Here is a 24,403-nt window from a genome sequence, read left to right on the forward strand (position 1 = left end):
CTGAGACATTCAGACCTGACTGGTGTTAAGGCCCAAAGTGTGTCCAGAAAACACCCCCACATCATCACCCCACCACCACCACCACCACCTGGACAGGTTGGGTCCATGGATCCAGACTCTGACCCTACCATTCCCCTCTGACCTCTCATCAGCACAGAGCTGCTGCTGCTCACTGGGCTTTTTGGTTGTAAAATCTCTAGAGACTGTTGAGATCAGCAGCTTCAGAAACACTCAGACCAACAACAATCATGTCACAGTCAGAGAGGCTGTGCTCCGTAGTGCTGTAGCCACAACCAGCAGTGGTCTGCTTCATAATACACAACACTATGTCATCATGCAGGTCAGCCTTCGCCTGTGAATCATAGGGAACGTAAAACACAGTGAGAGTAACTGTAAAATATATTGTGAGATAATGCAACCGAATCAGAGAAAAAGAAAATCCTGGCAGTGTGGAGACAGAAACAGTATTTACACCTTCGTGGTGGAAACAATATTTTCAGATAATTAGAGCTGGACGTTCAACTTTTGGTTCCTAGATAGCAAAATACATCCAGCCCATACTTTGGCCACATGCTCTGGACCAATGTTGGCACACTCAGAGAAAGTCTTCTGGCTGTCAGCCACTCCTGGGTGATTACAACCAATCTGCCCAGATGTGAAAGTGTATGGGCCGGACTTGGGCCAAGGAACCAGGAATATGTTGGGCCAGAAGTTTCATTTTGCTGCCTGGGAAACTGAAAACGAGTGTTAAAATTAATGATAGTGTTTTGCTAGATTTGTAGTGTTTTTTTTTCTTATTTTCTGATGAGATTGTTTTTGATTTAAAACTGTTGCTGTTTATAGAAGATGGTGTTCAGTTAAAGTTGTGCTGTGGACACTGACCTCAGTGTTTCTGGAACCCTGGCTGCCTGATGTGACCAATATGACCATCAGTTATTCACCGGGCTGCAGTATGGTCTGAAGGACTATCTCTTATAGTAACTGTATCTCGGGTCACGACGACAGTGTGACTCATCGTTGCATCACTGAATGTGAGATGTGTCACTGCTGTAATTTTCCATTTTCTGATTTGCTAAAGATTACAAGGAAATACTGGTCACAGGAAAACAGAGGAGAAATTCTACCCTGAGGTTCAGCCTTTTGTCCGCGCTGACAAATAGCTGACCTGAGTGAGGGGGGACCTGGGCAGTGGACCCCGGGGCAGCCCGGTGATAGGAGTCCGGACACCTCTCCGGCAGAAAGCTTATAAAATCTGAACTCCGCCCCTCTGGCGTGCTAGCAGTACTGCAATCGTGCACTACAAAAGACGCTGTGACCCACCTACTTCGAGCGTGACGTACAAGCCGACCAATCGGAAGTCTCTGTGGGCGGGCGCAAAGCTAAATGACGGCGGTCTGAAGCAATGAGAGAGCGTCTTTGTGTGTTGTCAGCATATATAAGTCATTTCTGCCGCAGTTTCTTTCTTTGGAATAATGTCGGCTGAATATGATAATAGGTAAGGAAAGTTTTTACGGTTTCACGGTCACACAGCGGCTCATCGCTCGGTGTATTCGCTCCCCGTCGGGTTGTTAGTGTTTGTTATCGATGGCTTTTGGAGATGTGGACTTTGAGTGAGGCATCCTGGCGTGTCTGTGCCGGACTAACGGCGAGGCCTGTCGGTGGTAGCCTGCCTCGGTCTAACGTCACCGGTCTTAACGTTTCATCAAGCGGCGCTGAAAAGTCAGGCGTTAGTTTTCAGCATTTTCCAGTTAGACGTCGACACGTTGCTTCGTGAACTCCGGGCTACATGTGTATTCCAGGCGGCGGGAGTCATGGCGGCCGCGGCGAGCCTGGCGCTGGGTGTGAAGCAATGGCAGCCGGCGCCCCGGGTAGCACGTGAAAGAGGCTGGAGTAGGCCGCGGCGGGGTTTAGCTCTCACGGCTCCGGCGCTGTTCGTCTCATATTCAACGTTAGACTGGGTCGCGACACCGGGCTCCCGCTTCCTCTCCCGGCGGAGGAAGTCTTTCGGAGCCGCTGGTGAAAATGCGAAAGATCTTTGTTCTCCTCGGTCGACGGACGCACATGGTCGCCGTACTGTGAGCCGGCGGCCCGGGACAATGTCGGCAGCGCAGGCCGCTGAGCTGCTGGAAGCGATTCCCCTGACGCTGCTGTTGGCGTTGTGCTGCCTCGGTGAAACAAATGTGCGGTTTGTGTCGATGTGTGCTGTCGTTAATGGGTTTCGCTGACAGGACAAGTTTAATAAAAAGGCCACATAAAGGCGAGCGGGGCCTGTTGGCAGCGGCGGTAGCGGCCCGGGGCTACAGCTAGCTAAGCTGCTCATTATTCCCGTTACCGCACATTAACGTTAGAGCCACGTCTAAAAAACCCCGAACACATCCACGGTTCGTGTTTAATCAGAACTGAGGCTCGGGCAGTGAACCAGCCGGACTGTGCTCGACGTGGCCGTTTGTTCATCGGCTCGCTTCCGACTCGGCGCCGTCGCTGTCGAAACGACCATCTTGAATGTATGTAGTAGAAATGGCGGACTGTGAAAAGGCGTTTACTGCGAGGAACCAGGGGAGCAGGGCAGACCTCTCTGAAGATGGTGCCCGCTGTGTCCTGGAGGCAGCGTATGAACACACAGATACTGATTATACTGGTGTCTATGATTAGAAACGGAAAATATTAACAGGAACAAATGTACATTGGCGCGGCGTTGGAATAAAGAATATCCCTCAGATACTTATATAATTAAATCACATGATGGCGCCTTCAGTTTTTTGTCCCAATGTTTTGGCATTTTAAAGTTATTTTGTGCTCATGAAATCTTACATTCTGCTGTTACAATTCAATGTGCTTTCTGATCATTCACAGAGACAATGGCCCAGAGGGCATGGAGCCAGATGGGATCATTGAGGTGAGTCTGACTGTGTTGATGAAGATAATAAACCCCCCAGTGACATTTCCACCCACTTACATGGCCCCAGGATGTAATTTAGCTCCATCAGTGAGGACCTCCTTACTGTTCTGGAGGCAGTAAAAATATAAAGAATGATCGTATAAACTTATTTAAGATGTATCTGAATGTCTTGTTTGTCTCTGCAGAGCAACTGGAACCAGATCGTGGACAGTTTTGATGAGATGAACCTGCGCGAGGCTCTGCTCAGGGGAATTTATGCCTATGGTTTTGAGAAGCCTTCCGCTATCCAGCAGAGAGCCATTATCCCTTGTATCAAGGGTGAGTACAAGTTTCTTCTTTTTTTTTTTTTTTTTTTTAAGTCAATACACATTACCTAGAAATACTATAGTGTTCCCTCCCACCCACAACAGCTGCCCCACACTTAACTCCTGTAACTACTACAGGAATCATGTTTTACCTGTGTGACATCACCACCTTACAGCTGATCAGGCGGGGGCCTGCCCCCCCCCCCCCAGCCTCCCTGAGTTTGTGCAGAGTATCAGGAACTTGTAGTTAATCTGCCCTAACGCAACACATCAGGCTCACTCCTGTGTCACAACTGCTGGATGTTGAATATGAGAACGTGCTGCAGTGACTGTGGTGCTTTGAAGTTTTCCTATCATTAGGTTTTCTCGTGTCCTCTGGCTACACTACAGTAGGTGAATCTGTTGTAAAGTTCCTGTTCTGTGTCGTCTCCCCAGGTTACGATGTGATCGCTCAGGCCCAGTCTGGCACTGGGAAGACTGCCACCTTTGCCATTTCCATCCTCCAGCAGATTGATGTGGAGTTGAAAGGCACTCAGGCTCTGGTCCTGGCTCCTACCAGGGAGCTGGCTCAGCAGGTAGGCTCACACTGAAAACCCTGCACTGATTGTCGTTTGGAGGCCTCCTCTCATAGATTAATGATACTGGTTGAGTTCTGATCAGATACGGAACACCGCCAGTCTTTGTGTATCTGAAATATTGGCCTCAGTTGACCAGCACATGAACATGGCTTCAGGTAACCAGTTAAACAGCAGCTCTGTCACTGCTGTCTGAGTTGTTGTGTAGATGAAGTCAAACATGTGGAGCAGTTTGTAGAGATGCTCCTCTCTGCCACACTTCTACAGACTCGACTGACCAGTATTTTTAATCTTTAGCACAAAGGCCACATTAAAATCCTGGTTAGTTGGTGTGGAGACGTCAGCTTTTCTTCCTGTTTCACTACAGCCAGTTAAAGAGTTAAACAGAATATGAATCCAGAGTCTTCAGACATCTTCACTGTTTCACGTTTTGTGACGTCGCAGTCTCGTGCTAAAATCTAACGACTCATATCGTTCCTCATCAATCTACATCCAAAACCCACAATGATGAGAGAACAGGATCTTAATTAGTTTTCAGGGTCTCCTCTCTAAGACCCCCCCCTCCCTGAGCCTCAGAGCTGATATCACTGTCTTCTGTGAGTCCTGATATAGACAGGGGTGTGTGTGTGTCCAATCAGCTGAGTTTACCACACGTGGACTCGAGTCCAGGTGTAGAAACATCCCCGATAATCAGAGAAATGGAGGAACCTGAGCTAATCTGAATACTTATGTTTGTATCTAAAATTTACAGACATCCCAAAACGCCTCGCATGCAGACCATCAGTAAGTACTAGCTGAGCGTTTTAATGTCAGAAAGTTCTTCGGTGAGCTCCTGTGGTGAGACACTGCTGCCACAGTGTTTGACTTCTTACATATCTGTTCAGACACCTGCACCCAGGTCAGCTGATCAGGTCAGTTGATCCCTCTGACAGTTCATTCTCCAGCCTCTGACTCTTCTGTCACAGCTGTAGTTCTTGGCTGTCGGACATGTTTTTGTCCCTGGTTCACTTGTGTGATAAAGACACGAGGAGAGGCTGTGAACTGGGCCGATTGATTCTCAAAGACTCATCGATCAACTTAAACTGTAAAATACCACTGTTACTCATGGAGTCCAGGAGAACAGTCATTTAAAAAGAAAATCTGAGGTAATATGTAATAGTTGTACTCTAAGATGAACCCCCACCCTTCAAACTTTCCAGAAAAAATGTATCGTCTTCTATTCAGGTCAGTTCAGTTGAGATTCTCTCCGGGGCAGGCAGTTGACAGACCTTTAAAGAAACCGAGGTGGTTTGGTTCTACCCTCACTGAGCACTATAATAGGTACACCACACATCTGTACACTGATCCAGAAGCAGCTACAGTCAGACCTGCTGTATGATGATGAAACCCATGCGTGTCAGCTGACTCTGACCCCCCTGGTGTGCTGTAGCTCTGGCTGGCGTTCTGCCGCCTCGAGTCCTCAGGACACCAGGGACACAGAGACATGATCATACATCACTACTTCTGAATACAGCACCATCAGCCACACCTGATGGAGACTCTTTGCTGACAGCTGACTGAATTAGCTGCAGGGTGTCAGAGGAAGAACCAACTTTTGTAATTTTACATATTCCCCAGACAATACGGCAGCTGTTAGCTCTTCTAGCACAGGAAGAGTAATATCATGATGCTGTAACAGCAGTTTGATACAGTTAATTTGCTCAAAGGCTCAGTCAGTGTAGGTTTAAAGGTTTAGAAATCATCATGTAGTGTCAGTCCAAACATACATTTTCTAACAGTTATCTTGAGAGAAAAGAGGAACTTGAAGTGTGGGTCTTACTGGGGCATAAACACTTTTTAACTTGTCATTGTTAAAACAGGGTTTGACAAGAATCCTAAACACATTTAGGAAAAACTATTTACTCACCAAGAGGTCCACTGGTTTCGCCTCAGACATCCTGTGAGTCTGGTTTGAATCCTCACTGTTTCAATGGCCTAACACATGGTGGTGTTTGTCTGCCCCTCATTTAGATCCAGAAGGTGGTGCTGGCCTTGGGTGACTACATGGGGGCCAGTTGCTATGCCTGTATCGGAGGGACCAACATCCGCAGTGAAGTCCAGAAGCTGCAGGCTGAGGCCCCTCACATCGTGGTGGGAACTCCTGGACGCGTCTTCGACATGTTGACTCGCAAAAACCTCTGTAAGTCATCAGTGACTGATATTTTTCTTAATGAGGCTCCATGACAACCGTCAGGCTGTAAATCAGTGATATAGAAAGATTTGTGTAGAGGATTTATCACCTCACCTGAGGCGAGGAGATGATCCAGACCTGGTCCTGCTGTTTGCGCCTGCTGCTGTGACAGTCTAATATCTGCACACTGATCCAGAACATGGTGCCGCTACAGTCAGACCTGCTGTATGATGATGAAACCCATGCGTGTCAGCTGACTCTGTGACCCCCCCCTGGTGTGCTGTGGCTCTGGCTGGTGTTCTGCCGCGTCGAGTCCTCAGGACACCAGGGACACAGAGACATGATCATACATCACTACTTCTGAATACAGCACCATCAGCCACACCTGATGGAGATGCAGCTGACCAAGTCTGATCAGCAGAATGTTCTAGAAACACAACAGGTGACTCTAAAGCAGGATTTATACTGTCCTTTAATGTCTGATAGTGGGCGGGGCCTGTCAGCTACAGTGTCTGTAACCTTCTGAAACTGAGCTGATGCTCTCACCCACTGTGGGCCATGATTGGTCAGCTGTGTAGAGGTGAGTAGAGACAGATGTTGTACCTCTGTCTGGCTCAGATCCCATCATGTGCCAGCAGCTGGAGTAACACTCAGCAGTAACATCTGGATGATCTTCTCCAGGAACAGTCAAACACTGTCTCTAATAGGGACATTCCAGATGTTTCATTTCCTGTTGATTTAAACTGAAGTTTAAATTTAGACTCAATTGGTCTAAAAGTCAAACAGTAAAACACTGATCAGAATCATTGTCTGTGGCTAAAGTGTCATGCTGTTAGCCTGGGGTGGCTAACGTTAGCAGTGCCAGCAGCAGCAGGTTAATGTCCACGTACCTGAGCTGAACGTGGCGACACTTATCTAGTTTATATAACAGATGCGTACATGTTTAAATTTTCTAGGTCAACACTCTTGTGTCCCACTGCACCTCTGGTTTATATGAGACATGGGCAGTGCAGCTCCATCTAGTGGTGGCTGGCTGTGTGACATCTTAGATCCAACAGATAACTGGTGTTCAACATAAAATATCACACACATCACAGGCCCTCAGCTGGACTCAAACTGTGGACGTTACACTTTTGTGATTATTTATTGATCACTTCTGCCAACCAGGTCAAACTGAACCATAAATGAACCAGTGTCCGTTCCACCTGAGCTCCCTGTGATGAACACTCTCCTGCTCTGACCCTTGTCTGATATTTGACATGTTTGATTTCTCCCCTCGCAGCTTCAAAGAACATCAAGATGTTTGTGCTGGATGAGGCTGACGAGATGCTGAGTCGAGGGTTCAAGGACCAGATCTACGAGATTTTCCAGAAACTGGCGAGCAGCACACAGGTAAGAGCTGAACACCCGAGGCAGTCGGAGGCAACAATGACGCTCAGCTCACACGCCTGGACGGGTTATTGAGAGCACCGAGCGGTTTCATTAACCGGCCCCTCCCTCTCTGGCTCTTGTGTTTGACAGGTTGTCCTTCTGTCGGCCACCATGCCAGCCGACGTGTTGGAGGTCACCAAGAAGTTCATGCGTGAACCGGTCCGGATCCTGGTGAAGAAGGAGGAGCTGACCCTGGAGGGTATCCGTCAGTTCTACATCAATGTGGAGAAAGAGGTGAGGAAATGTTTCCAGGATGAGGAGGGAGGTGATCTGTAGTCGCATCAGGTACACCTGGTTCACACCAGTACATCTGATCCAACAGTCTGACAGCTCCACCCTTTAGTGATGGGTGGAGCTGTCATTGAACTGTTGTAACTCAGGGAGGTGACTGGATTGTTCTCCAGCCTGTTGGCCTCAGTGAGGCTGGACTCAAGCTTTACCCCCTCAGTGTGAACACACTGACATTAAACCTTGCTGAACTGCAGAACTGTTGTATGAGACTATTGGTCTGAGCTCAGGACTGACCAGGTCTCTGAGGACCTGCTGATCTGACCTGTATGTGATGTGGTCCTGTTCTTCAGGAGTGGAAGCTGGACACGCTGTGTGACCTGTACGAAACCCTGACCATCACACAAGCCGTCATCTTCATCAACACGAGGAGGAAAGTGGACTGGCTCACTGAGAAGATGCATGCCAGAGACTTCACCGTGTCTGCTCTGGTAAGATCCTCCACCTGTATCATCTGTGGTTAACGCTGTGGGATGTGATGCTGGCAATTACTGGCACTACGCACCTGTAGTTCAGTTCATATTTGGCTCCACTGGTGAGCGTGCTCTCCCACCTGCCCAGGTAACGTCCTGGCCATGAAGCTGACTCTCTCCTCTCCCTCCGTCTTTTTTCAGCACGGTGACATGGACCAGAAAGAGAGAGACTTGATCATGAGGGAGTTCCGCTCTGGCTCCAGTCGAGTCCTGATCACCACTGACCTGCTGGTAGGTTCCCCACAGCTCCTCGCACTGCAGCTCCAGCAGGAAGTTTAGAGTGATTTCACATCCTGTCTGTACTCGCTGACTGATCTGAGTCCAGCCCAAGGTTCCCTCTCCTCCCATCTGCAGTGCTGGTGAAGGACTGAATGTTCCTTGGTAGAGAAGCCTGTCTGCCCTCCACTGTGACTGGGTCTTGTCCTGGACTCACAACTAATTGGCGGATGACACTACATTTTATAAATCTGTATTATTCTGTATTCAGTAAAAAAAAATGATGACGTCTTTGCTGTGAATATTGACCTGAAGCGTGACTCAGTCACCGCGTCTCCTGCACTGTAACTAACCTTCTTCCTGCTCCTCCTCAGGCCAGAGGTATTGATGTCCAGCAGGTGTCTCTAGTCATCAACTACGACCTGCCGACCAACAGGGAAAACTACATCCACAGGTAACTACACCACTCACAGCCAGGTGTCACACAAGTGTTAGTGTGTCAGAGTGCTCCAGAGGTGCCGCTGCCTCAGTTATTAATGAGCCGCATTCACCTGTTTTGTTTATGTCTAATTATTTCCAGTCACCAAGTGGAGGTAATTTAAACCCAGATTCCACTAACTTAGCACCTGTGAACCGTAGCTCCATAAACCTGTGAATCTTTATTCTCCGTCCATACGACTTGAGCTCAGTCTCCCAGTGACGCTCACTGTGTGGAGCGTCCAGATGTTGCAGCTGTTCTCTGCTCAGTGACTGATTCTCCTCTTCTGACCGTCAGGATTGGTCGGGGCGGTCGTTTCGGCAGGAAGGGTGTCGCCATCAACATGGTGACCGAGGACGACAAGCGCACCCTAAGGGACATTGAGACGTTCTACAACACCACCATCGAGGAGATGCCCATGAACGTGGCCGATCTGATCTAGAAGACGCCATGTGCCCTTTCGTCCACCCCCCCCACCTCTGCTTATTTTAGAAGTGAAACCTTGTTTCTTACACGATCTGAACCATGACTCCCCCTCCACGTTCACAGGTGAGGGAGGAACGCAGCTGCCCCCCCCTCCCTCACCTGTGAAGTAGCTCCTGGCCATGTTGGAAGGATGACTCGGCTTCATCTGCTTCCAGCCCGTCACTCCATATCAGCAGCTAAATTCTCAATTAGCATTAATTAGAACATTGTCGACTTTAACAAAACGAGTCCCGCGAGTGCAGAACGTGACCACTTTTTTAAAAAGCACATTGAACCTGATGTTGCTGTTGACAGGATTCTAGCTGTGACTGTTAGGAAAGCTTAACATTACATGAATAACTTGGCTCAATATATAACTCGCACAGTGAAAACAAGACTGAAGCTTTTGTCATATGTGGCTGATGTGCACCTGTGCAGCTCCACCAGGTGCTGCGCGGCTGCTCACTAATATCTGGGTGGTTCAGTCTGGACTAAACACAGTGAACTGGGACGTGCTGCATTTGACCAGATCAGTATTTAAAGAAACCTCCAGTGTACTTCAAACAGCCTTTAACATACACACCATGATCATGTTCAGAACCCAGGTTTTGGGGGGGTCTAGAGTACACGGGGCATATTCAATAAAAAGACCTGTATAGTAAAATCCACCATGAATGAGTTGTTTACCCTTTTGCTCCTTTTCCTGCTGTTTCATATATTTTTTACTGCTCCTGTACATACTGCTTGACTTGTACAGTCACTTGTCCAGTAGCATTTGGTTGGAGAGCGACCGGCGGCCGCAGATGCTCGGAGGCTGAAGCGACGGTGAGTTGAGTGTAGCGTCAGCCTCTCGACCTCCTGGTTGAATTTCATCTAACTCTTTGACGTTATTGTTGATTTAGATTTTATTTTTCAAAAAAAATTGGATTTTTTTGAGAAGGTGGTGGTCAAGTTTTTTGTAACCTACCTTGCCAAAATGTCGGGGGAGGTGGGGCGTCTGATGTGAAAGGACCAAACTACAGATAATTAAGTATATGGAGACTTGACCCCACCTCCCTCCCCCTCTTCTGAGCGCTCATTATAATGCCTGTCATCATGGGGTGTCTGGTTTAGGAGAACCATCATGTTTTGGGGTGTATGGTCAGTGCTATTTTTTAAAATGAATTTATGGAGTTGTTAACCTTTTTGAGACAGAAACCGTGTATCAAGTTTTCTACATTGGATTCTGTATAGTATTTATTTTAATGGTCTTAAAAAAAATAAAGGTTTCTCCTTTAACAGTGTAAACTGGCCTCTGCATTGTTGAATAGCATGAAAAGTGTTGGGCCACAGGCATGAAGTTGAGCCATAGATACTCTCTTCCTGTAAGGTGGGCTCTGCTGGAGACACCTGCCATTGATTGGCTGTGCTGCAGGTACCTGTGTGGCTGACAGGTGAACCCACTGAGGCCTCATCTGATTTACTAGCAGGTTTCTGTTTCTGTCATTTGGCTGAAGTGAGTGATTATCACCTGAACGTAAGCCCAACCTGACTCCTCCCTGATGGCTGCAGCAGTCCTCAGCCTGGACTCCACTCACACCACTCTGTCATGTCTGTCCTCATTATTGTCTTTATGAATAAACATTTACTTTTACATCAGTGTCATGTCTGTCCAGCCAGGTGCGCCCACATTATTTACACATGGTTAAACAGTAAAACATCCAGGACCAACGGTCTGATACTGAGGAGAGGTTTTATTTTACCCTGCAACACCCTGTACTTCCTGTGAATACCTCCCAGTATATTACCGTATGATTGATGATTAATAAGTATTTAATCAAAATTAAATATAGCATTCTTTCTATCGATCCATGTATAGTATAAACATCTACACCTTATTTTGAAAACCGGATGTGGTCACATGCACTTCGCGCTGACCTGATGAGGTCGACGCATCTTAAAACACCATGACGTGATGAGTGACGCGCTCTGGTGCGGTTCAGGTCCCGTAGAGTCGCTGACGCTGCTCGTCAGTGTATTTACCGTAAAGGTGAGAATACAGCCGCGGTTACACCACCGCCGGGACACAGTCACTCAGATAACCACTCCTCGTGGCCACAGGTCACCATCTTCTAACGGCTGCTTCCTGCAGGATAATGCTCCATGACACAAACTGGTTTCATCAACATGACAGTGAGTCCAGTTCAGGCTCCAGACCTGGATCCAGCAGACCCCCTTTGGGACGTGGTAGAACAGGAGACCTGCAGCATGAATGTGATGCAGTCTGTCAACATGGAGCAGAGTCTCAGAGGAAGGTTTAACATCTGGATCCAGAGTCTCAGAGGAAAGGTTAACATCTGGGGGAGTCAGTGAGGTGGTCCTGATAAAGTGATCACTGAGTGGACCGTGGTGGTGTAGACTGGAACCAGCTTGGACTGAGACGTAGTCTATGAGGCTCTGCAGCCGTGATGAGAAACAGTTCAGATGTGATGCATTTTAAAAACTTTATTGACAAAGTCAATAACGAACAGTTAAACAACCAACATTAGTAATAACATATGTTACAGATAAAAGTGGAGCCGTCAGCCTGAACCTCTATGATGAACTCATGATGTCTTACCTGAACACCTGACACCTCTGGTTCTTATCCAACAAACATGATTCACTGTGCACAGCCTGTGGCTCGGTTTCTTGATGTCTGATCATTGTCAGGTGTGAAGGAGTGAAGACTGCTGCTGAGTTCATGAAGCTCATGTATCTGCAGCACAGCTGCATGTTATATCCCTGAATGGAAACAGGTCCAGTGCTTCTGCAGTGTGTAGGAAATACTCTGTGTCCCTTCAGCAGAGGAAACAGTCTGGAGACAAAGTGATGCAGCAGGACCAGCAGATCTACATCACTGCAGGACCTGATATTCAACACAAGCAGGTCAACCTGTTACAGTGGTTAGTTCACTGGAGGCCTAAAAGTTGCCCTGACACGTCAATAACAGACAAACCTCTGTGTCTCCACCAGGGGGAGCCATTGTTCTTCCTTCACTGTGTCAGGCTTGTGAAGTGATATGGATCAGAGTCTGAGGGCCTCTCGAGATCTGGTGTTCATCTGTCTTCCTCTCTTGTCCTGTTCCAGTTCTCTTTAAAGTTTCTTCACTTCTTTTTCTCTGTGGTTTTGGAGTCAGCAGGAGTTTGGTCTGAATGTGAATAACTCCACATTAGTTCAGGTGGCCAGAGGTTCCTTCACTGTTGACGTCTCTCTGCCATCTTCTGTAATTCAGATGTTGATTTCACTCCTCTCAGGTCAAATTAAGTCTCCAGCCGTCAGTGCTAACAATGTCATTTAATTACCGTCCCGTCGATTCTCAGTGTGTTTGTCTTCTGTCTGATGGTCTGGTTTTGCAGCTCGTGTCTGTTTCCTCTTTTCTTTGGTTCGGATGGTGTCTGGTTGTCAGGTGCTGTTAGCGTCTTACAGAGGGTTAATACAGAGCTGCAGGGATGATGTGTTTTTATAGACCGACCCTGAAGTTAGCATCAAAATGTCTTGTGTTAACTACAGACCTTATTTCAGCCATCTAAGCAAAAACACCCAGAGACTTCAGGAGCAGGGAACCGGAGGTGCTGACATGCTGACTAATGTCTGGCTTTTAGGACTCATTCCTGCAGAGCTCTAGAAAGCATCAAGAGGTTCCATGTTAGGTCATATGGAGAGTTGTAAAGTTGGGAAACATCATGTGACCATATTATGTTCACCAGGTGTTTCTGTCTGGTCATTGGTTTACACATCATTTGAATTCCACCAATAGAAAAGAGTGTTAATAATGGGAACCATTATAAACTCCATCCATTACAAGTGCAAGAGGAAACTAAATGTATTTGGATTTAGTGTTTAGCGTTTAGCATGCTACACTGTCCGTCAGATCTCCACCAGGAGCTGAAGTGAATCTGGACCTGGCCCTGGCTTTGTTTTGAGGGAAACCTGGTGGTGATGAGTTTGGAAAGGTTTCAAATGCTGCATTAGTTCTGGTTTTTGTGATTCTAATCTGTTTCTCTTGAGACCAGGTGCAGGTCCAGGCGAGGACTCTGTACTCTGAAGGGATCACATTCTTGGGCTGAGTCCATCAGAGGACCCAGCCCCTGCTACAGGACTCAGCGTGTAGAGCCTTAGCTCTCCAGACCATGACCTCAGCCTCCACCACTGAGGTGCCCTCGAGCAAGGCCTCAGCTGCTGATGTTACAGGCGGGACTGCTTCAGTCCCACGTAGACCTGGTTATTAGAGTGATGGATACTCTGATGGATACTGGTCTAAAACAGAGTCTACACATGTGTCTGTTCAGAGTCTTAGTGACATCACAGGTCACAGTTCACATCCTGTGTCGCTGCAGGAAGTCAGGCGTCCTGTATGTAGAGAGGCAGCGAAGGTGTGGAGGTCGAAGGTGACGGATGAAGAGTGATCAGGTTCACAGTGACTGACAGTTTTTCAGTCACTGATCAGTGAGGGAGAGTGTGGTGAGAAGAAGAGGACTGATGTGGATCAGACTCTGTGCACAACATGTGTGATACACAGATCTTACAGTATCTTGCTGGTTTGACTGAAGTTATCAAATAAATGTGGTGGAGTAGAAAGTACAACTTCTGGAATATGGTGTACTTAGAGTAAATGTACTTAATTACTTCCCACTACTGCTAATACAATTACTGAGCCTTCAGTAACGTGCATTTTAATATTGTTCAATGACCCGACACGTAAAACTCTTGAATTCCCGAGTGACTGTTACAGAAGCTGATATCAAAGAGGTAAAACACAAACTAAACCACCACAGACACACACAGACTATTAACATTAAATACTAAACTCTTTATTGATGTCAAAACATATCTCTACAACAACTGAACCTCCATTATGCCCACAATATTAATGTCCACATATGACATTTTACATTGGTAATGAAGTGACAAGTTAACACTGGAAATGAAAGGGCGCGCTATCAGCTAGCTTAAGGCTAAAGTTAGAGACTAGCTAACATTAGTTAGCTTAACTTTAACTTAAGGTTAAACTGGCTAACATTAGCATTCATTTGTAGATACTTGACACAGTCTAATTCAGAAACTGTGAAGGTTGAGAAAGTAAAGTGTATTAAACAAGCTAGACAGTTAGCTACTTCCTTTAGCTACTTCCATTTACCCACAGTGTGTGACGCACAGAGTTGAGTCATGAGCCACTGGCAGAGTGAGGCCGGTGGTGTTTAAACCTCCCGAAACTTTTGTTTTACCTCTTTTTTTTTCTTTTTTTTGGGGGGGTTGGGTTGAAGACAGCGGAGGGGGTTTGAACCTGCAGTTTCCTCCATACACCTGCAGCTTATGCTCATTGTCTTATGATACCTCTGTTAAAGGTGCTGTAGGTGTCGAAGGTCATTCTGTGGTCATCGGTCTGTGAGAGAATCCAGACCGCATCAGTGTTTCACTTCACTGATGACTGTGATGTCGCCTGTCTTCATTGCCCTCAGATACACCTTGATGCCTCAGCAGTGAGTGAATACTGTCACAGGTCTCCTGGACTGTGGACCAGGTTTTCCTCTGGATCAGGTTTCCCTGTCCCTGAACTCCAGCAGACTGTCTCATGTGTTTTCCTCTCAGTGTCTCTGTCTGGTCTCTCACCATGAAGACCTGACTGATGGAGTCCTGCTGAGATCCTTGTCTGTCAGCAGAAGTAGCTCTGGTACAGGGACCTGCTCCCTGACCCAGGTCCTTCTTACCTGGGCCCCCAGTTTGTCTGGACCCCAGCTCTAGAAGAGTCCTGGTTCCAGTTCTTGCTCCACTGTTCTCCTGGGAACACTCAGAGCTTTTAGTCCTGATCTCTGTCTCACCACAGTCTGATCTCAGAGGTCTAAAGAAAGTCCACTGGGCAGGTCTCTGTCCAGACCTGCAGGTGAACTGTGAGACCTGATACACAGGTTTCTAAACTCTGTCCAATCAGATCAGTTCACCACAGGTAGACTCAGTCAGGGTCTAAACTGTGTCCCAGTTCAGGGCCTCATCCTTCAGAGGCTGCATTGACGACTGAGCATGTCACAGTGGTGCAACTAGACTGTCTCGTTTCAAAGGCTCCTTCAGATGTGTCCTCCTTTACCTGGACCATGAAGGATCCACCTTTTTTTATCCCAAGATTCATTGCGCGCAGGTAATGAAAATATTCTGTCATCAAACAGCACAGACAGAGAGTCTGAGGATCACACTGTTAAATGTCAGTGTTGTGTTTCAGCTCAGTTCAACAGTAACGGTATAACTGTTAAACTAAGGATCTTAAAACCTCAGGTTACTGTGAAGAAAAGTTACTTGTTGTCAAGGTTGCTAGGCAACAGGAGCCACACTTTGGGATGCAACAGTAACGGCGGGAACAGCTGGTGACGCAAAGTGAAAATCCTTCATAGACCAGACCGACTCACCAAACCTTCATAGACCGGGTCCTCTGAAGGACGTGGCCCCTGAACTGGGACACAGGATCCTTGAAGGAAACAGGAAGCAGCTGACCACAGTCTGGAGCCGCAGCTTAGAGTCTAAAGACTTTTACAAATAAGAGATTTTAGTTTTGAGTTTTGATAATTTTGCAAACAATAATCTAAAAATGTATTTTCACGTTGTTATTATGGATTATTAAGAGTAGATAAATGGGCATTAATGGCAGTTTCATCTATTTAAAATGAATTCTACATCAGAGCAGATGTCTAGCCTCATAAATTTTAGACGTCTTTACAATCAGTGAACATTTACGATAAAAGACAAGGAGCAACCATCACTGACTGTCATTAAAAAAGTATGACCTCAGTTTGTTTTGCAGATATGTGTCTGATGTATAAATTAATTCATGATGTTGTGCCTCCTCCACTGAACAATGTGTGTCATTCTGCAGGGACAATGGTTCATTGACGAAGGCGTCAGTCAGAGGTGACAAAACATGTCCAGTCAGAGCAGCAGAAAAACTCATTTCTTAATAATCTGAGAATATACAAGCTTCAGTTTTTTAAAGCTCCATATTTTAACTTCTCCGGTGTTTTATTTGAAGTGTTGATACCCATAAGAAGATCTATTTGAGGTTTTAAGAACCAAAAACCATCTCAGTGTAGTTTTACATCTCCTCTCTCAGGCTTCTCTCTGGAGCTCTAGTAACAACAGGTCAGTCAGCCAATCAGAAGAGAGGCTCCAAGCCTCTCCAGTTTTCTGAGTGATCCAATAAAAATACAACAGATTTCAGGTAAACACTCAGAGAAACCAAATCCTGCAAGGTTGGATGGTTGGTCCAGATGGGTGGGGCTGCTTTCTTGTGACATCGCAAAGTTCCAGAGGTCCTGACGGCTGGTTATAAGGCTCAGTTTCTGAATACAGGCTGTGGGCATTTCTCTGTGGACTGAGGCTTTGATACTTTCACAGTATTAATATAGAACCTAGACCTGCTTTATAATCAAGAACACATGGACATCCACCTTTAGACTGGATGGAGCTTTAAAAAAAATCTTAACATATGGCTCACAGTCTTGATCACTGATCTAAACCTTGGAATGGAACAAACTGTTTCAATATGTAGATATGTGTGATGTATATTGTATGATGATGTTTTACATATAATATACTGTTTGTTTTGTTGTGATGGTTTGTGTGTGTTGTTTCCTCGTGCCCAGTGACCACAGATGTGAATTAGCTGTGGAGCTAACTCTGTGCCTGCTCTCTGTTAATCTAACAGTAGTGAGGGCTCTGGATACTTCCTGAAGCCAAGCTCCTCTCTGTAACACATATGTGCAGCATTGTCATGCACAGTACATATGAATGTGGACCCTGCATAAGCATGCATGAATAACACATCCCACTCCCACACATACGCACCAGCCACATCCAGGCAGGTTAACCCCTCCTAACCTCCCTGGTGTCCCAATATGACGTCCATCAGCCTCAAAACATGTTATGTCTCTCTGCGTTTTTGTCCTGCTCTCAGCCTAGGTGGCCTGTCCTCCAAAGGCACTTTCTGTGGCGAGGATACCCCATGCCCATCCCCCAACTGCCCTACACAAACACACACACACACACACACACACACACACACACACACACTCCCGTTACCCACTCCACCCCCCGTTGGGTGCTGGATAGTGGGGTTGAGAGATGGTGGGGTGGATGGCGGGTGGGGATTATGCGAATGTGGGGCTCGTAAAGGGCCTGCCATGGTCTTTCTGTTGTGTGACGGATGGCTGGGAGGCTGAACAGGCCTGTTTTGCATGAGAAGAGAAGCCAGCAGAGGGGAGAATAGAGGTCTATTCAATGAGGCCTGTCACCCAAAACCACCCTCCTGCACCGAACCCTCACACCCCACCCCTTCATCATCCATCCCTTCATCCTTTCATCCCTCCTCCTCCTCCCTTGTACTCCCTCTCCATCTCAGTCTCCCTTTCTTCCTTCATTTTGTGGTTTTCATTTGCCTGTCTTCACTGCTTCTTTCTCACCCTATAATCTACACCCCACCCCCGCTCCCCTGCCCTCCTCACTCCTTCTCATTTCATCCACTTAATTTCTGTTCATTCAGATTTTCCCTCCTTTCCATCAAGCTGTTTTTACCTCGCCGAGTTCCATAACATTTGAATCCTCTCATTATTTTGTGCCCATTGTGAACGAGCAGCTATAAAGGAATGTCATGGTCAAAGCTCTTTAAACACTAAAAGAAGTCATGTGACTTGATGCTCTGACATGCTGACTGAGTCCACATTTGAGTCAGCAGGAGATATTATGGCATAATTAGGTTAAAGATGTATTCAACACTTTTTAACCACTGGGAGGCAGAAAAAAAAACAAAAGCAGACGGATGGATATTCAGCCACAGTCTATAGAGACAGAACAACCTGAACGTCGGCACATCCAGCAGACTGACCTCTGCGGTGATGTGTTCACGTCCAGCAGCAATTCACTGTCTTTTAGCTCCAGTTTGGTCTCATCCAGCTCAACATGACCACATTCGCAGTGCTTCCTGTTTTATTTTGTGTCACTCACCTTTCCTCCGGTTTCAGATGCAAACTTCCTCTCCTCGAGTTTCCCGCCTCTGCAGCTGAGGCACATACTGATGACAGAGGAGCAACAACTTCATCACAGTTCACTCATTCATTCTGACTCTAACAAGACATCACAACAACAACAACAACACATTCACAGTTCTTCTCACTGATCATCTCTAACACTAACACACACACTGTTTGAACAGGCCGTTAACAACACACAACCATCATCACTGTCCAGATCACCACTGACTCAACACGATTCCTGACCTTTAACTAGCATCCTGTGGCTAATGCTAACACCTGTGAGTCAGCATGAGTCAGGAGCCTTTCCCAGTCTAACACAGTCACTATGCTAATCTACAACTGAATTAGCCACACTGCTAACAAACAAAAGTCTGTTTTAAATAGAGCCGCTCCATATCCCAGATGATGGACAGGTACACAATTTCATTACCTGAGTACAGATCCTCCTGGTCAAATATGACTCCAACACAAGTGACAGAGACCTTGATTTTAAAAATACTTCAGTATTCAAAAGTACATGTTTTTCATGTCAACACATTGTTGTATTGATCCATATTTACGGAACCTAAGACCAACCCACTGACTGACTGTAAAACCTGGAGAATGAAAAGCTGTAGAATATGATACAAAGACTGAAGATATGGTCATAAAAACAGTCAACAAAATGTGAGTCATTGTTTTCATATTTCCTTCTTTGATGATGTTTTTTTTTTATAATAAAGACACATGATGAGTGAAATAATCAGTCAGCACCATGACTGACTGTTTCCACCTTGAACTGCAGTGAACCAATGACAGTCTCATAAAAACAGATTCAGACAGCCAGGGATTCATACGTCATAGAACCTAAGGAACCAATCCTGTCACCTTGTGGGGATGGGGGGCGGGGCTAAATACGCCTGAAACCATGTCAGCACAGAGAGCCAGAGTTAGCATTAGCACAACCAGTAACAGTGTGTCAGCCACTGCTGGTTACAAGCTAACAAACAACCTAAACAAATAAAAGATGCTAACTATGCTAACTGTTCTGATCCGTCTGCTGGTCTCTGATTCTGGTCTCAACAGACTCCTCATCTGAGTCTGGGTCTGACTGAGGTTCCAACATGTGGCTGAGTCTCTCTGATGTTTCCTCCTCTAACATCTTCATCCTCTCTGCTCTTTCACCTGGACACCTGGAGCCAGCAGGTGGTGGGCGGGGCCAAGGCCTGATCCAGGTGTCTCAACCAGGAAGTCAGAGTAGATGAGCTTTAGACGAGTTTTTATGTGAAAACATGTTCAATATGAATCAGAGCAGAGGATTTTAAACATGTCTGGAGAGGAACTTTAAGATCAGGTCCTGGACTCTGGTGAAGAATCTTTATCTTGTGAAGTTTTGTTAGGACACTGACAGGTTCAAATATGACTGACAGATTTTCAAAATAAAATAAAAATTCATCCACATATTGAAAACTCTGCTTCACAGTAAAAGTACTTCATAGAAATATAGTGAAGTCAAAAGTACAATATTAGTCTTTAAGTGTAGAGGAGTAAAAGTCAGAAGTTTACAATAAAGATAAAACTCAAAGAACAGACACTGGAACAATATACTGAAGTAAATGTACTTTGTCACTGCTCACCTCTGGACCTGTCATGGCACAGGTGCTTCATTAGCACTGAGTCTTTCACCTGTAGCAGCTGCTAACAGCCACCTATGCTGAATACCAACAACAACAGAGGATGACGGCCTCACCTGAACCTTAGTGAGCTCTCCGCGGTCACGCCACTTATTTCTCCACAGCGTGGTTTACTTCATCTGACCCGACAGTTGGAGCTTGGCCCGGCGTCGGCTCTGATGCGTCACCTACCATGAACTGAGCTCAGTGCCCCAGGAAAACCACAGCAAATGAAACAGATGATGGATTATAATACGACGGTGGCATTTGAAATGCAGTTCTTGGTGTTGCTATTGTGTGAGTTGGACGTAATGAATGAATTACGAGGAGATCTCTCCTTACACACCTCACTGTTTGACAGATACTAGACTGAAACTCTTACAGATCCCATCCACACATGATTAAGACGTAAAACACTGTCTCTAATTCTCCCTCTGCCTGACTGAAAAGTCCAGAGTCTGTGCTGTCTCCTTCACTGAAGAGCCTGTTGTAGTTTGTTTACAGGAGGCTTCAAATTTCCCTCACTCTTGTGTAAATCTCATATTGGACTGACTCCAAACCAAACTGCCAGTAGGTACAAGTCTTATTCTCCCTTTTAGTTTCAAACTCATCTCTTCTTCTACGTTTTAGCTTTAAACTCGTCTCTTCTTCTACATTTCCTCCTCCTGATGACCATCTGATAATGAACCGATAAGGATTTGATGATGATCTCATGATGATGATGATGATGATGATGATGATGCTGTCCCTCTACCAGCTGCTGATGACATGACGCTCATGCCGACAGGAACCTGAGGAGACTCACTCGGCTGACTGATGTCAGGTTTTTATTTAACCACTGAATAAACCTCAGTGTGAAGTTTATGTCTGCTGTATTTCATGGAGGCAGCGGGAGGTGGAGTGCAAGTTTTCACTGAAAGCAGCATCAACCAGCACAGAAACATTTCTAAAATCTCCGGAGCTCAGGCTCATGGATTGGTCCTGTGGTTTCTCAGATCACCTGATACACACTTTTCATACTTGTACGTACTTTTTGACATCAATTTATTATTGAGAAAATATTCCAAGAGGAACTCAAGGTGTGTCTGTGTTATCAGAGTAATATTCAGTCATATACTGATGGTGTTCTTCTCAGTCAGTCTGCGTACCTGTCCACAGCAGGTCCACACACAGGTGATACATCAACCAAAACATCTGGATCAAAACACACACACATGACCTGGAGGTGACACACACACATTACTGCTGATACTATTATACTGTACCACAGACACAAGAGAAATTGAGTTTTAATATTTAATCTAAATGTTGTGGGTGAAAGAAACAAGTCACAGATTTATTTTTCATCCTCTGTCCCTTGTGGTGGACGTCAGGTCCTGTTTGACCACAGAATGTGAAATGTAACCCCCAGGTTCTCCTCCACAACAGGACTGAGACTCAGCTGATAAAGACAAGAGAGGTTCAGTTAATTAATGCCAATGAATGTCAGAGCCCTTGTTTACACATGGACACTGAATCAGAGTTGTGTTTTAAAGGGTTAATATTTCTGTACATTTCTGACATTTGACTAAACTGAAGTCGAAACTCTCATATAAAAGAAACACTCCCAGAAACATCATGTCTACAAAGATCTGATCACTTTCTGACCAGACAATGAGGAAGCTGGGATGTCTGTCATTTAGAAAGGAAAGTCCATGCGCTCTGTTAGCCACACCCCCACAACTGTGACATCACTGGAAAGCCCAGGACGTCCTCTGGACAGGACAGGAGGACTCAGATAGGTCAGATTCATGTCCCCATAGAGGACATAACGAGTCCAGACTAAATTTAATAGAAAATACTGATAAAAAAAAATATATAAAATATCTTTTCACATGTGCAATGAACAAGTCAAAGAGGAAAGAACATTTTAACATCAATGACAGCAGAGAAACAGAGGGACAGAGAGGGAGCAGACTGAAGACCCCGTCCCCAAAAACCTGCAAAACCAAGAATTATCACAGCTCTCAAGCAAATAACAAGGAGCTGGGAAGAAACTGAACCTCGCAGAATGAACAAGTGGCTAGAATCAGCAGCAGGTACACACAACATGGAAAAGGTCACTTACACAATGAATAAGAATGAAGAAAAGAGTTGGTTGTCTTCAGGTTCCTTAAATCAAACAAAGGAAGTTGACAAATTCAGTATCATTAGACAGATCAGGTCTTGAGAAGATAACTTCAACAGTTTATTTCTAACATGAAATATCAAAGTCTTTAATTTACTAAACACATTATCATGACTTTCTCTCTTTATTTACTGATATATGTACAGAAATATAATATGTAAATTAACAAATAAATAAATAAATATTTTATTTTATTTTTTTCTCAATACGTGCATGTGTATATGTGTTTGTGAGTGTGTGTGTGTGTGTGTGAATATATATATATATATACTCCGACCCCCCAAACACACACACACAGATGCAACATTATACAGTAAAATAAGAGTGTGTGAGGGACAGAGGGAGAAACTCCACTAAGACCACAGAAGAAGAGAGAGAGGGAGAGAGAGGGAGAGAGTTGGTAAGTTGTTTTTGAAAGAGTGGAGAGAGGAGGAGGGGGGTGGGGGTTTGGGAGGGATTCCACACGAAGTTGTCATGGAGATGGAAACGGGAGAGTGGAGCCTCACAATTCCCAATTAGTCACAAACACATGGTCACAAACATACACCTGCAGCATGCACACACACACACACACACACACACACATCTGCATAACGCACCCTCCAACTGAAAACACACTCTGACACACACAGCTGGTTACACACACACACACACACACACACACACACACACCTGTCCTTCCTCATTCACCTTCTCAAGTACACAACAATTCATTTGTCAGTGAGGCCCTGAGCCTCACCTGTCTCACCTGCACCAACAGTTCAGGTGAGACAAGCATGACCACGACCGCTGCCTAAACCACTGTAACCAATCAAAGAGCCCCTCTGGATAAACACGTATTCAAAAAGTCCTTCATTCCAAATGCCATCAGCATTCTTAACTTAAAAAGTGACCAATCCACAGACTCGATCTGAACTGCTATTTGTTTATCTACTATAACTCATGCATTTTTAACTTACTTGTTTTTACTGTACCTTTTTTTATTTTTGTTTATTTTTTGAAATGTCATGTGTTTGTATGGAGCCGTCTGTATCTCCAGTGCTCTGTGTGTTGGTGAGCCAAAGACAATTTTCCACTCTGGCGGACAAGATTAATTCTATTCTATTCTATTCTATTCTATTCTATTCTATTCTATTCTAACCATGGTGATGAGACCACAGGGGTCATTTTAACCCAAACCTTCCTGCACAGATGAAAGAGGTGTGTGTTAGTTTGGTGACACATGATGATGTCACATCCTGTCAGGTGTGTCTTTGTGTGTTTCCTCCTGCTGTGTGAACCATGAACCAATAAAGTGTCTTCACTGGTCAGTGTCTGTTGATCACATCATTGATCTGATTTCTCTCCTCAGTAGCTGTTGATCACTTCCTCACCGAGCAGCTGAGTCACAGCCTGAACACACGTGGCTGCAGTGGGAGAAGTCCAGTCCGACGAGGAGCTTAAAGGACCATTTCACCTGCGTGTCAGCGTGTCACAGGTTTGGGACTTTGCCTCAGAGAAAAGTTCTTCCTGCTGCTAATGAGTCAGTGATGATGTTGAATCTCTTACAGACTGTTTTACCACAGACGATGTCCAGGTTGAGCTTGTTTCTTCCTCCTGATAATGTGAGTGTCCCTCTGCTGTTCTTAGCCAGGAAGAAAATGTCCATTCCCCTGACAACAGCCAGTCGATGGATCGATGGGCGAGTGATGTCACAGAGGACGTGGCCTGAAGTGCTACTTCCTACACTGTTACAGGTTCTGTCCTGAGCTCATCATCCCCCGCGGTCAGAACACGAGAACACAACAGAGTCCTCAAACATCAACACTGAGAGCTGAGCTAATAATAATAATAATAATAAGAAGAAGAAGAAGAAGAAGAAGAAACTTAATTTATAGAGCACTCAAAGTGCTTTAATAATAAAATAAGGGTGAATAAGAAGACAATCAAATTAGACAAAAGAAAGGTGTTCAGGAAGCCGCTCCCGCAGGTGAGGAGCAGAGGAAATAAAAGCTGCTTCACCTGGCTGCAGTGATTTAAGGACCAGAGTGACGGGCTCCACGGTCTCAGTGTTAGTCGGGACTCTGGATGAGCTGCAGCTGTCTGTTCAGGTTCCCTGAAGCACCCACCTGCAGAGCACAGCTCCAGTCATCACCAGGCGCTGCGGCAGGCTCAGTCTCAGCTGTTTGTCCAGGTGTTTAAAACATTAAGACATCATCAGACATCAGTGCCACACAAACTCTGCTTTGACTCGCTGAGATGACAGAGGT

General features: G+C 45.6%; 1 protein-coding gene, 1 long non-coding RNA gene and 2 other non-coding genes across 4 annotated transcripts in view; all 4 read left to right on the forward strand.

Annotated features, from left to right (window-relative positions):
- Positions 1-24,403, forward strand: part of LOC139621558 (uncharacterized) — a 292,521-nt gene that overhangs the window by 24,284 nt on the left and 243,834 nt on the right. The gene's annotated exons all lie outside the window — the stretch shown is intronic.
- On the forward strand, positions 1,383-9,968 carry eif4a1a (eukaryotic translation initiation factor 4A1A). Its single transcript, XM_071478149.1, has 11 exons — positions 1,383-1,495; positions 2,854-2,896; positions 3,085-3,217; positions 3,640-3,779; positions 5,790-5,958; positions 7,232-7,341; positions 7,471-7,614; positions 7,962-8,099; positions 8,283-8,372; positions 8,732-8,811; positions 9,133-9,968. Exons 1-11 carry the CDS (start codon positions 1,473-1,475, stop codon positions 9,275-9,277), a joined length of 1,215 nt encoding a protein of 404 aa, XP_071334250.1. The 5' UTR covers positions 1,383-1,472; the 3' UTR covers positions 9,278-9,968.
- LOC139622248 (small nucleolar RNA SNORD10) lies at positions 5,152-5,290 on the forward strand. Its single transcript, XR_011691181.1, has one exon. It is a non-coding gene; the product is annotated as a small nucleolar RNA SNORD10 (small nucleolar RNA).
- On the forward strand, positions 6,175-6,317 carry LOC139622249 (small nucleolar RNA SNORD10). Its single transcript, XR_011691182.1, has one exon. It is a non-coding gene; the product is annotated as a small nucleolar RNA SNORD10 (small nucleolar RNA).

Source organism: Trachinotus anak, unplaced genomic scaffold, assembly GCF_046630095.1.
Source record: "Trachinotus anak isolate AG129_WGS33_773 ecotype Australia unplaced genomic scaffold, CSIRO_AGI_Tana_v1 ptg000005l, whole genome shotgun sequence".
NCBI classification, from domain to species: Eukaryota; Metazoa; Chordata; class Actinopteri; order Carangiformes; family Carangidae; genus Trachinotus; species Trachinotus anak.